Below are 14,050 nucleotides of genomic sequence, written 5' to 3'. Positions count from 1 at the left end.
AACATCTCTGTGAAGACCAGGAAGGGTCATACTGCCCACCAGAAAAGTGACACAGTGCGTCTTTAAGTAAAAACATGATCATTTTACACACCACACATACAAAACACTTACATCAATATACGGACATTTAACTCACATGAAAAAACAGTGATGCAGAAACCACATGTCAGATTCAGGTTGTCATCGACTAATGAAATGATTGTTGGACTAAACACACGTGCTGCCCATCGATTGGTTGACTTTCAAAACTATTACATATCTCTGGGGATGTGTCTCTGTTCTCTTTCCTCGCTTCCTTCTCCTTGATTCCTCTCCTTTTTCAGCTGTCAATCAAATGTGTCATATTAAGCGGTGTCCCGAAGAAAACCCCGGAAGGAAGGAGTAAACCTGAGGGAGGCTTCAGGAGCGGACATCAGAGAAAAGAATCTGTTTTATTGGTCTCAGTGAGGAGTTTAGATCCTCTGTCCTTGCTGCGTCTCCTCTGTCCATTTCCTACAGACTCGAGGAGAAGGAAGCGATGAAAGACGAATGAGACGCAGCCCAATCTGACCTAAAAAGCACTCACAAACACCGGTGTAGAGAGGATTAAACCAGGACTAAACCAGGACTAAACCAGGACTAAACCAGGTCTAAACCAGGTCTAAACCAGGTCTAAACCAGGTCTAACCAGGACTAAACCAGGTCTAAACCAGGACTAAACCAGGTCTTAAACCAACTAAACCAGGACTAAACCAGGATTAAACCAGGTCTAAACAGGATAAACAGGTCTAAACCAGGTCTAAACCAGGTCTAAACCAGGACTAAACCAGGACTAAACCAGGTCTAAACCAGGATTAAACCAGGTCTAAACCAGGATTAAACCAGGACTAAACTAAACCAGGTCTAAACCAGGACTAAACCAGGACTAAACCAGGACTAAACCAGGTCTAAACCAGGACTAAACCAGGACTAAACCAGGTCTAAACCAGGATTAAACCAGGTCTAAACCAGGATTAAACCAGGTCTAAACCAGGACTAAACCAGGTCTAAACCAGGATTAAACCAGGTCTAAACCAGGACTAAACCAGGACTAAACAGGACTAAACCAGGATTAAACCAGGTCTAAACCAGGACTAAACCAGGACTAAAACCAGGACTAAACCAGGTCTAAACCAGGACTAAACCAGGACTAAACCAGGTCTAAACCAGGTCTAAACCAGGACTAAACCAGGACTAAACCAGGACTAAACCAGGACTAAACCAGGACTAAACCAGGACCAGGACTAAACCAGGACTAAACCAGGTCTAAACCAGGACTAAACAGGACTAAACAGGATAAACCAGGATTAAACCAGGTCTAAACCAGGACTAAACCAGGTCTAAACCAGGTCTAAACCAGGACTAAACCAGGACTAAACCAGGTCTAAACCAGGACTAAACCAGGACTAAACCACTAAACCAGGACTAAACCAGGATTAAACCAGGTCTAAACCAGGATTAAACCAGGACTAAACCAGGACTAAACCAGGTCTAAACCAGGACTAAACCAGGACTAAACCAGGTCTGAACCAGGACTAAACCAGGATTAAACCAGGTCTAAACCAGGATTAAACCAGGACTAAACCAGGTCTGAACCAGGACTAAACCAGGACTAAACCAGGTCTGAACCAGGACTAAACCAGGATAAACCAGGTAAACCAGGTCTAAACCAGGACTAAACCAGGTCTAAACCAGGATTAAACCAGGTCTAAACCAGGTCTAACCAGGACTAAACCAGGACTAAACCAGGTCTAAACCTAAACCAGGACTAAACCAGGTCTAAACCAGGTCTAAACCAGGTCTAAACCAGGTCTAAACCACTAAACCAGGTCTAAACCAGGACTAAACCAGGACTAAACCAGGTCTAAACCAGGACTAAACCAGGTCTAAACCAGGTAAACCAGGACTAAACCAGGTCTAAACCAGGACTGAACCAGGTCTAAACCAGGACTAAACCAGGTCTAAACCAGGACTAAACCAGGTCTAATTCAGGACTAAACCAGGACTAAACCAGGTCTAATCCAGGTCTAATCCAGGACTAAACCAGGTCTAATCCAGGACTAAATCAGGTCTGAACCAGGACTAAACCAGGTCTAATCCAGGACTAAACCAGGTTTAATCCAGGACTAAACCGGGACTAAACCAGGTCTAAACCAGGTCTGAACCAGGTCTAAACCAGGACTAAACCAGGTCTAATCCAGGACTAAACCAGGACTAAACCAGGACTAAACCGGGACTAAACCGGGACTAAACCGGGACTAAATCAGGACTAAACTGGGACTAAACCGGGACTAAACCAGGTCTAAACCAGGACTGAACCGGGACTAAACCAGGTCTAAACCAGGTCTAAACCAGGACTAAACCAGGACTAAACCAGCACCAAACCAAACCCAGATTCGAACTGCTTCACATTTTAAAAAACGTTTAGAAAAAAAAAAAGTTTTGCAGTGATCCAAAGTTCTTCCTCGCTCACCGTACACACTCAGAGCCTCAAATGTTTCACCACGATGAGTTTCTAAGCACTTTTCACAACTTTTAGAAACCAGAGCGGGAGCAAACAAGTACCAGCATGCTAACAGCGCACTTCCTGGATTCTCAGACGCCACACAGCTCTTTATAATCCGATGCAGACAGTAGACAGTGGACTTCTTTTGACCTCAAGAGCTGCTTATACGATAAATCTGTACTTTCCCGAGACATGTTCTTTTTTTTTTTTTTTCAAATACGTGCGGGAAAAAACGGTGTACAGGCTCCTTAAACGGGCCTAATACTTTTTGTTTCCTGTATTTCCAAGATATATTTTTTTCCGTGTACTTTTACTACCACTGTGAGGCCCCGTATAACTTTAGCCCGTGTATATTTTCTATATAAATAGCTTGTTCTTGGCTCCAAACTCGATGCTGTCATCTTTAAAAACATGACGTCCCCTCCCCTCTCCCCCTCTCCCTCGCTTTCTCTCTCTCTCTCTCTCGCTTTCTCTCTCTTCTTCTACACCTCACACGGAGAAACAGATGTACCCACAATGCACCGCTCCACAACGCCGCCGCCCCTTCGCCATGGCAACAGCTGATGTTTTCCAGCTGTTCTGACAGAATGTAAGGAGAGAGAGAGAGAGGAAGGAGAGAGAGAGAGACAGAGAGAGACAGAGGGGATAAAGATAGAGACGGAGACACAGGGGATAAAGAGAGAGACGAGAGAGAGAGGGGATAAAGAGAGAGACAGAGAGAGACAGAGAGAGGGGATAAAGAGAGAGACGGAGACAGAGGGGATAAAGAGAGAGACGGAGAGAGAGGGGGTAAAGAGAGAGACAGAGAGAGAGGGGAGTAAAGAGAGAGACGAGACAGAGGGGGTAAAGAGAGAGACGGAGAGAGAGGGGATAAAGAGAGAGACGGAGACACAGGGGACAAAGACATAGAGAGAAGAGGAGAGAGAGAAGAGGAGAGATAGAGAGAGAGAGACACAGAGAGGATAAAGAGAACGACAGAAAGAGGAGAGAGATAGAGCGAGAGAGACGGGGGAGATACAGGGAGCAGATAGACACAGAGAGAGAGGATAAAGAGAGAGACAGAAAGAGAAGAGGAGAGAGAGAAGAGAGAGAGAAAAGTAGAGAGAAAGAAAGAGGAGAGTGAGTGATAAACAGATAAGAGGAGAGAGAGAAGATAGAGAGAGGGAAGTTAGAGATACTCAGAGAGAGAATAAAGAGAAAGAGACTGAGAGAGAATACAAGAGAAAGAAAGAGAGAGAAGAGTAGAGAGAGAGAGAGAGAAAGACAGAGAAGAGAGAGAGGAGAGAGAGAGAGAGAGAAGAGAAACAGAGAGAGAGAGAGAGAGAGAGAGAGAGAGAGAGAGAGAGAGAGAAACAGAGAGAGAGAGAGAGAGAGAGAGACGAGAGAGAGAGAGAGAAACAGAGAGAGAGAGAGAGAGAGAGAGAGAAACAGAGAGAGAGAGAGAGAGAGAGAGAGAGAGAGAGAGAAACGAGAGAGAGAGAGAGAGAGAGAGAGAGAGAGAGAAACAGAGAGAGAGAGAGAGAGAGAGAGAGAGAAACAGAGAGAGAGAGAGAGAGAGAGAGAGAGAGAGAGAGAGAGAGAGAGAGAGAGAGACAGAGAGAGAAAGAGAGAGAAGGGTCCAGGAAAAAGCGGCGTTGGTGTGTTTTTGGTTGCGTTTGGGAGCAGAGACACAGAGCAGATGTGGACGGGGGGTCAGGTGAGGTAGATCCCCACAGGGCTCAGAGTGAAAACGCTCCGGTTTATCTGGACTCAGAGCAAACGCAGAGCCTCCGCAGAGCCTCCGCAGAGCCTCGCAGCGCCGCTAAACAAGTGCTCTAATAGTCCGATGAAATCACCTGTAATTGAACACACGCAGGACGGATCTGTTAAATCCTGCCAAACATTCCAGGCCCAACAACGCGGAGCCGGAGAGGAGGTCTGCCGCAGGTCCACTCTTTTACACTGTGTCCTTTGTTCAACGTCCTCTTTTAAAGCTCCAGTCTTCGGGCGGGTTCATAGTCAAACATCAAACCCGGATCAGATCAGACCACGTCCTGACACAGACCTGAACCGCACCACCGCAGCCTTCTTTCTTTAGCTCTCCTCCTAAATCTGTGCAGCATTCGTTCATTCATGTTTCAAAATAAAACCAAAAATAAGGACGAAAAAAAAAAAAACTAAGTGTTTTCTTCATTATTTCCGTGACTTAAACTGCAATGCTGGATTTTTGCGCCGCATACGGACTGAGTCAGGAATGACACAGGACTAAACCAGGTCTAAACCAGTCTCAGTCCTGGTCTGATCCCGGTCTCAGTCCTAAACCAGGACTGAACGAGGACTAAACCAGGTCTAAACCAGGACTAAACCAGGACTAAACCAGGACTGGATCAGGACTGGATCAGGACTGGATCAGGAGTGTCGCGACAGGCCCGGAGGTGTGTCCACATAGACTGTCGACTAATCAGGACTCAGACCGGGACCAAATCGAGACCAGACCAGGACTGAGACCAGTTTAGTCCTGGTAAACATGGTTTAGTCCTGGTTTAGTCCTGGTTTAGTTCTGGTTTAGTTCTGGTTTAGTCCTGGTTTAGTTCTGGTTTAGTCCTGGTTTAGTCCTGGTTTAGACCTGGTTTAGACCTGGTTTAGACCTGGTTTAGTTCTGATTTAGACCTGGTTTAGTTCTGATTTAGACCTGGTTTAGACTTGGTTTAGTCCTGTTTTAGTCCTGGTTCAGTCCGTATGCGGCGCAAAAGTCCAGCATCACAGTTTAAGTCACAGAAATGGGAAACGGTCATAATCCGTTTTTGTTTTTTTGTTTTCTTTTTTCATTATTCATTTAAACATGAAATTGAAAACTGAAAAAAAATAAAAATAATAAAAAATCGTTATCCATTTTTTTCATTTTGGTTTTGGAAACAAATAATGGAAATATTGTTGCTTTTTCATTTTCTTATTTTTGGTTTTATTTTGAAAAACAAACGAATGAATGATACACAAATTCTCCCAGTCTAATCTGTGTCATTTGATTGTTCTGCATGTGTAACAACATATAAAGAATTAAAAACAAGGCCGTGCATGCAACAAACGCAGGATTCATAAAACAAGTGCACATCTTTGCAACACACACATCGAGCACAATCCAGTGTTGCAATATTATTCGTCGATTGTGCAGCGCTTTGATGAGGTTAGTCTGTGCCCAAGTTGTCAAAAGTATCAAAAAACAGACATTAATCAATACTAATATAACGTATCAATACAGTAAAAAAGTCACACTGACAAGACCGAAACATAAACTTTTCCTGAATGTCTTTAGAATGATCTTGAGCTGTATCAGAACAAGTTTAAGAGCACATACTAGTACATTGTTTCCCAAAGACTGGGTAGCGATCCTCACTTTTTCCTTGTTTAAAACTTGTGTACCGTATTTTCCGGACTATGAGGTGCACTTAAATCCCTTAATTTTCAGAAAAATTTACAGTGCACTTTATGTATTAATTCTGGTTGTGCTTACTGACTTCGAATCGATTTTCACACATATTCCAGTGAGTCGTGTTCTTTAGTCCAACAGAAGATGATGCTTATAGATTATGCAAATGAGCCATGTGGTTTTAAATTCTATTTCTGTAGAATGTAAACAAATGTGCGCAAAGATGCATTAAACACATTATTACTCAATGTATATTTGAGTCCTCCTCGTAGGAAATAAAAAAAGTCTCAAGTCTCAAGTGTCGTCCGTTTGTGTCGCTAAATGCGTCTTATGTATGAAAATAGACGAGAATTCAACATTCTTGATATTGTGCCTTATAATCCGGTGCACTTTATAGTCCAAAAAATACGGTAATACTAATTGTGCAGAGAGACACGTTAGGCTACGTTCAGACTGCAGGGCTTAACGCTCAATTCTGATTTTTTTGTGAAATCCGATGTGTTTGCGAGGTCGTTCACATTTCCAATTAAATGTGACTTGTATTTGATCTTCAGTGTGAACATTAAACGGCCCAAAAGTGTCCCGCATGTGCACTGGAGACATGACGACGTCAACCGCAGCGAGCGTCTCTGTGTTTACAGAAGTTGTCCAAACATGGACGCAGCATTGAGCAACTGGAGATTTTAAAGTTCCTCTCGTACCAGAGCCAGAACATGAACAACTTACTTGTTTTAAGGAGGAGACTGAGAAGGAGAAGGACGAGGTTTTTGGCCGTGGTGTTTTGTGGGACAGCGGCAGCGACGTCCGTTGAAAGGAACGTGTGGATGTGGAGACGGAGCCAAGAGTGGTGATGTGTTTCACTTCAGTGACATGGAGTTCATTAACAATTTTCACCTACTTCAGCGCAGAATAGTGACGTTTGTGGCTTGTTGATAACGTGTAGGTGGATGAATGCACTTTGGCCGTTCAGACTGAAGTCACATGTCAAAAGATCAGATATGTATCAGTTTTAGGAGCACATATCCAATTGGTCTGGGTCACATTTGAAAAAATTGGATCTGTGTCGTTCAGACTGTCATTAAAAGATCAGATACAGGTCATATAGGGGCCAAAAAATCGGATTTGGGTCACTTCAGGCTGCAGTCTGAACATTGCCTTAGAGATCACTCTGTCAACAATAAAATAGCCTTATAAATGTTCAATAATGGTCACAAATTTATTTTGTGATTTACAAATAATGTCTATTGACTTGGGTTGCCAAGATTTGTGACTTTTAAAATATGGGTCCCCAGAAAAAAGGTTTGGGAAACACTGGACTAGTAGACACCGATGGACCACTATGGAACCTACCTGGACCACTGAGGGATTACATAGAAAAGTACTACCATTTAATGCTGAAAATTAAATTCTATTGTCAAAATAAAGAGTCTTTTTAATTAGCATTGTGGTACTGGTAATGAGTGTCAAGTCTATTCTTTAGTATCGTAATCGAGTTTGAAATGTTCGTTTTGTGAGATAAGTCTGCGTGCCATTGACCGCGTGTGTCATTAACCAACCACTTAAGTGCCTTTTTACGAGATCCAGACACATTAAAAAAGTTCAAAGACAAAATTCACAAAGACAGAATCACACGAAGCGCAAGCACAACAAGCTCAGAGCCAGAGTCCACAGCACTCCACAGAGCACAGTCCTACACAGACCAACCAACCCCAGAGAGCGTGAGAGCGACGCGCGTCGGGCAGCGGAGACGAGCGGGCCGCCATTTTGGATATCTGGACACGAGCCGAGAACTCTGGGTAAAGAGATGAACGGTCAGAGAGAAGAAGACAGAGAGAGAAGAAACAGGAAGAGGAACTGACAAGGGTTTGTGTGGAAAATATCTCAAATAAGAGATGGATTTTGCTGGTACCTGAGCTTATCGATGGGTTTAAGGGTGATCATTAGCACTGTTGCCATAGCAATTAACAATTCACAATAACATATAATATCTTTGGAAAGTCCTAAAACTGGTGCAGACACATGGAGAATAGGTTCAGATGTCAAAGCACTGTAAGGAGCCTACAGTTTAATTACAGATACAAAATTATGTCATTAAATCTACTTAAAGGAACAGTATGTAACATTTCAGGTGCAGGATAAACACCACCTGCTTGTTATGGAGATGTTATTGCTTTACATGCATCTTTCACAGTATCATATTTTTCGGGCTATAAGTCACACTTTTTCATGGTTTGGGTTAGGGATGGGCATTCGGTGAAATTTTCTTAATGGATCGTCGGAAGAATTAACGATCGATTATCGATTAATCATTAACGTTTTTATATTAAAATGATCATCATTATTATTACTATCTGCATTACTAATCTGCATAAATAAATTCAACTTTACGACAAATAAACTGTAACCACTCTAGAGCCACATCAGCCCGTTTGACATTATAATGTGTTTAATTCAGTTTTGCTCAACTCTCACAGAAACAAAACTTAAAACCGCATCGCTAATTTGCATAAACTCAGCGAAGATAAAACTACAGCTCTTGTGTCGCTGATGCGGTCAATTTCTGTCGGATTAAAAAACATGTCTCAGGTGAATACAGGTTAGTGTGACCAGATTTGCGTTTGTCAAAACCAGGACACCGTACGGGGGGAGGGAGGTGGGGACTCATCGTCGACATTGTGCTACTCGCACCTGGTAAAGCTTTTTCCCACTGGACACCGAAACATATGTGCTGCTTTATACACTGTGCACATGGACTCACACTTGTCCCGAACACAACGGAAAGTGTGGAATTTCTTGTACAAATCATCGTTAAATACACATTTGTGCTTTGGTATATTTCAGACTGACCGAATGTTTCTGTTTGTGTCTCGCTCCTTCTGAGTGCAGAGACACATGTACACACCTGTTTGGTCACACTACACACAGCAACCTACATTCGGTTTGTCGATTAAAATCAACGTAATCGATGAAATTCTTAATGATCAATTATCGATTAATCGATTAATCATGCCCATCCCTAATGGAAACAGCTGGTGTCAGGTCCAGGACACAGAGACACATCACTTCCTGCATTTCCATGGAGTTTATTACATTTGGATTCAGACATTTGGCCTGAAAAAAACGTGAAAATAAAAATAGCAAGGGATGCGCAATTATACAGACCAAGATGCGTAATTTTTAATTTTCCATTTATTTGAGAAATAACTGCACTTCGAGTGGCTTTTTCAATTGTTACAAACACATCGACCATTTTGACTCACTACACTCTTTGGCAAAGTTTGGCCCAATCAAATGGCAAAAAAAATGGGTGGAGCTCATGTGTTTGGTGGGAAACAAAGTTCCTGTTCTCAATCTTTTATGGTTGGAAAGTTATACGCGGTTATATAAAACATATTCTCTGGTACCATATATGATACCATCAGTCTGGAAGGGTTTTAAGTTATTTGTCTCCATGGAGACGAGTAACAGATCTGTGGAGCGGTGACCCCACTCTCAGTAAGAATGCATGTTTCCAGTATTTTTTATTTAATTTTTTTTTCAATTAAAGGAACTGTATATACGCAGAATGAGTTCTATATCTGGGTTGGGCATGGGGTTCAATGCTGAAATCCGATCAGTTTAAACCTAAAATGCGTCTCTCTGATCTGAATGGTCACTACCTAAACCCCAGCACCTGCAGCCAGTCATGAGTCAGTGCTAGTGCAGCCTCTGCAGTTCAGGGAGGGAATTCTGAAGGTTCTGTCCATAAACTGAGAATGAGACAAACTTGGATGTGTCTCTATCTGCAGGTCAGAGCTCTAGCCTATTAGCCGCCCTAGGTGAGAATGATGTTGGTGCCCCTTTGCAAATATTACTCCCGTTTTTTTTGCCAGTGGACCAGAGATTCACTTTATAAAACAGACAGATTATTTGTCTGTAACACAGCGGATGCGGCACAAATTGAGAGCAGGAAGAGCCGCTATAAACTTGGCCGCAATGCTTCATGGCAAAGTGTTCTTTCGGTCTAGCTAGTGACATTCGTCATTTTCGGTCGGTGTATTCGGACCATGTATATAATTGAAATCGTTCTAAGTAAAAAGATTTGTAAACCTCATTTTACGAAGTCTTCACGGATCAAGCGTCATATGGAGCGTTTTTTTTTTTTGGGGGGGGGTGTCGGTTGGGTTTGTTAATATTTTGTTCGGCTTAGGCTCGTACAGGGGAGTGTTGCAATTGCACATTTTGGTCAGTGGAAATTCCAGATTAGGTAGGTAGGCTAAAGAAAATATAGTGACTGCTACAACTAGATGGCGCCACAGACACATGTGGCACCCTAGGCAGGCACCTTACCTGCGCTGGGCCTGCTGTATTTTGAGGCTCTTGCAACCCAGGTTCAGTTGTGATTGTAGTACCTTGTTTAAAAAATTGCAGGCTACATACAGTTCTTTTAAAAACTTCTAATTGATAGATAATATTTTTGACAGATAGAGACAAGCAGGTAGTGGATCCCCCACCAGAAACGTTACATAACCTAACCTTTAAAATGGTCTTTACCTGCCACTCTTTGCTTCACCAGTCCCTCCACGTTGAAGACCTCCTCGGGCTCCGTCTCTCTCGCCTGCAGTGACGCCGAACCGTCACTAGGGGGCTCTGCGACCTCAGCCGGCTTGGACACGCTCGACAGATATCCCTTCTCCACTTCCTGTATCTGCCTCGGCTCTGGCGTACTCCGTTTTCCTGGCGTTACCTCCGAACTCACCGGAAAACTGCTGCTTTGACTCCCTGCATCTGCTTTGAAACTCGGTCGGGATTGCATTTGCACAAAGGACGGTTGCGCGGTGACGACGTTTTGCACCGGAACACTTTGAGATTTCGGCATGGCGTTCCCAGGCTCCAGATCCAGCATGAGCATGTTTAGCGTCTGGATGGACTGTTCGATTTCTTGCTGCGATGCAGAGCTACGGTGCGGGAACTGCGGTAAACTGTGGCTATGACTCGGCATCGCCATATTAGACGGGCTGAAGATAATTCCATCGGTAACTGGCTCTTCCGTGACGCCAAATTTCTGCCAAACATTTAACCCACGCTGCACCGCCTCCTTGCTACTCGTGGTCCGCGCTGGGGCTTGCGGTTGCGCTTTCGTGTCCGCTCCGTAAGACTGCGATCTGTACATATTCCCGTTTTGCGTCACCATGTAGTCGCCAGCGGACGGCAGAATCTCGCTGGGCTTTTCCGGCGCAGTCCGTTCCAAATACATAACGTGGTCTTGCCCGTTGACGCCGCTCTCCGATTGGTAGTACAATTCCGCCGGAGTTGCGCGATCTTCCAAGGAGGAAAAGGTCCCAAGGCTGTCCACGCTGTTTCCTTCTTGACTCGTTGGCAGTTCGTCATCCAAAATATCGGTTTCACGGTCTATCCCGATGGTCCCGTGTCCGTTTACGTGGATTTGCGCCGGGACAAGGTGTAACATAGCGCCGCTGTTCGCATTCGCCGTCGACAAATATGGCTGTCTGTGCATAGGCCCTTCCAACCCGCTCAGAAGCTGCTCTAACTCTTGCTTTTCCTGCGGGCTAATGGGGCGCTGGACCGGTGGAGCGGCGTTGGTTTCGTTCTGCTGGTTCACGGCGGAGACGGTAGGCAGCGCTGCGGTGTTTTCATCGGTGCGGTCGGTTTTGATGGAGGCCGTGGAGTTGCCCGAGTCGCTGCTGACGGAGAGGGCCTGGTCTACGGAGGGGAGAGCCGCAGAGGGGGGGATCCCGTTGGAGGTCACCGGGGGGTCGATGGAGTCTTTTTTGCGGACTTTGGCGTACAGGCTGCCGTCCAGTGGGCCCTGGGTGTGGATGACGTCTGCAAAAGAGACAGAAAGAGACAGATTAGGATGGTTGTAATGTAGTGTTGTAGTCGAGACCAAGACCTGTTTGAGACCACATGGACCCGAGACCAGGACAAGATCAAGACCTTTGAGAGTTGAGACTGAAACAAGACAAAGACTTTTAAAGTCTGAAACCAAGACAAAACTGAGCAATGGCACATCAAGACTAAATCAAGACCATCTTTGTCATTTTCTACATTGATTTGTATTTTACAGTTATTTTGGCATATATTATATATAAATCTATCTCAATTTTATCTGATTAATTTTCATTTAGGCCTAAAAAAAGCCAAGCAAACTGTACTGCACTTAAAGACTCGGTGCCCCTTTTTTGGACCCTGTACCCCTTTAAAAGAACTTCCTCTGGCACTTTACGGAAAACAACTTCAAAATGAATCAAGTGTGTTTTTTTCAAGTTCATAACATTTACAGTTACATTATCTTACTGGTTTTGTAGTGATATTTAGCAGCATTTGCACATTTACTGGCCGTAATAAAATATGATCACACTTGTCGAGTGTCAGACCTCGAGTCCAAGACAAGACTGAGTCCAACTGCCATCAAGATCGAGACAAGACCAAGTCCAACCACCATCAAGATCGAGACAAGACCAAGTCCAAATGTGCTTGAATTTGATGAGACCAAGACCGTAAGAAAGCGGTCTCGAGGCCGGTCTCGGGAGCAAGACCGGCCTTGAGTACTACAACATTATTGTAATGTAAGTATGGTTAAGTATGGGTATCATTTTGAGAAAATGAACCCGTACCCATTAAAGAGGCCGAAGTATGGCCTTTTGCACCAGTAGTGTCAGGAAGAAATTAGACACATGTACTACAAATACACATTCAGTCTTGGGATACTGAAAACAATAGCTGGATCGGATATTGGCTTCTAAATATTGGTTCATCTGATATCCTGATTGGATATACACAATGATGTAATAAGATTATTTACTGGTCGTAGTTTGCTCAGAAAGTGTCACAATATTTGACATTTTATTTACACGAAGCTGTTTTGTAGTTACATGAGAGGTAAATAACAGCTACGGAACACATTTGGATCAGTTTTGTCTTATTTTATTTTAGTTTGAAAGGAAATAAACGTTTTTCTCAGTCTCTGTACTGTTATCGGCTGATATCGGTTATCAAAAGATAATTGAAGCTATAGTATCGGAATTGGTATCTGAACGGAAAAAGCTGGATCAGTGCGTCCCTGATTCAGTGTTAGAGAATTTTCATTTCTGTTCTGTACTGAGGGCTCTCTGCCGGCTCAGTCCTTGTTATTTTTTCATACATCATCAAAGGTATAATACTCCCTACAACAGAAGCATAGCCAGACTGAACTGCACAAGACTGGACTGTCCTGAGGGTTCATGTTTCCGTGCAGGGTCCTTTACTGATGCAAATAAAGTCGCACGTTAGTAACTGCACAAGAAATGTAATATTTTTTGGGCTGATATATAGGACCGATTTTGATCTATGCATTTAAATTCAGTACAAACTTTGCATTTTTACTTCAACCCTTTAAGAATGCTGTTTATAACATTTAGCGCTGTTTACATTAAAGTGTTGATATAAAGTTTTGTGTGCATTTTTAGGCAGCAGATCAACCAAAACAAAAAATCGACCTGTGCCAACATTTAAGGCCAAAAACCGATACACAAAAAGGTCAAAATATCTGCCTTGATATATCAGTTTATCTCTAGTTAGAACTCCAGAACTCCAGTAGTTTATTCTACAAAATTCAGAATGATGATTGATTCGATGATAATGAATTTTAGTACAGTTACTACAGTTTCATTCAGTCATTTCATTTTACTAAAATCAAAGGAATACATGTCAGTATTTCATCGTACACTGTGCACCATATGGACTAACCCAGGTCACTGAAAGCAAAGTTCGCAATTGTTTTCTCACAATTGCTGAATAATGCTTGTCTAAAATAAAAATGAAGATATAATTAGAGACAGACCGATAAGTATATTTGTTATTTTTAGCGTATCAGCTATTACAGTGTTCCCCAAACTGTTTTTCTAGGGAATCACAAATCTTAGCGACCCAAGTCAATAAACATTATTCGTAAATCATGAAACAAAGTTGTGACCATTATTGAACATTAATGAGGATATTTTATTGCTGACTGAGTGATCTCTGAGTGTCTCTGTGAACAATTAGTATTACCATATTTTTCAGACTGTAAGGTGCACCAGATTAAAAATAAGTGAAACAAATGGACTACACTTTAGACTTGACACTTTTTTAATTTCCTA

At 43.0% G+C, this 14,050-nt stretch overlaps 1 protein-coding gene across 1 annotated transcript in view; it reads right to left on the bottom strand.

Annotated features, from left to right (window-relative positions):
* The window catches only part of LOC110168344 (tensin-1-like), a 349,684-nt gene that overhangs the window by 36,545 nt on the left and 299,089 nt on the right, over window positions 1-14,050 (bottom strand). Inside the window, exon 18 of the mRNA XM_055153272.1 lies at window positions 10,464-11,756. Within this exon, the coding sequence (XP_055009247.1) occupies window positions 10,464-11,756 (1,293 nt within the window). The remainder of the gene's footprint in view (window positions 1-10,463; window positions 11,757-14,050) is intronic.

Source organism: Boleophthalmus pectinirostris, unplaced genomic scaffold (assembly GCF_026225935.1).
Source record: "Boleophthalmus pectinirostris isolate CB_2022bp ecotype Guang Dong unplaced genomic scaffold, ASM2622593v1 HiC_scaffold_1, whole genome shotgun sequence".
Lineage (NCBI taxonomy): Eukaryota > Metazoa > Chordata > Actinopteri > Gobiiformes > Gobiidae > Boleophthalmus > Boleophthalmus pectinirostris.
This window is presented reverse-complemented; position numbering and strand designations above follow the sequence as displayed.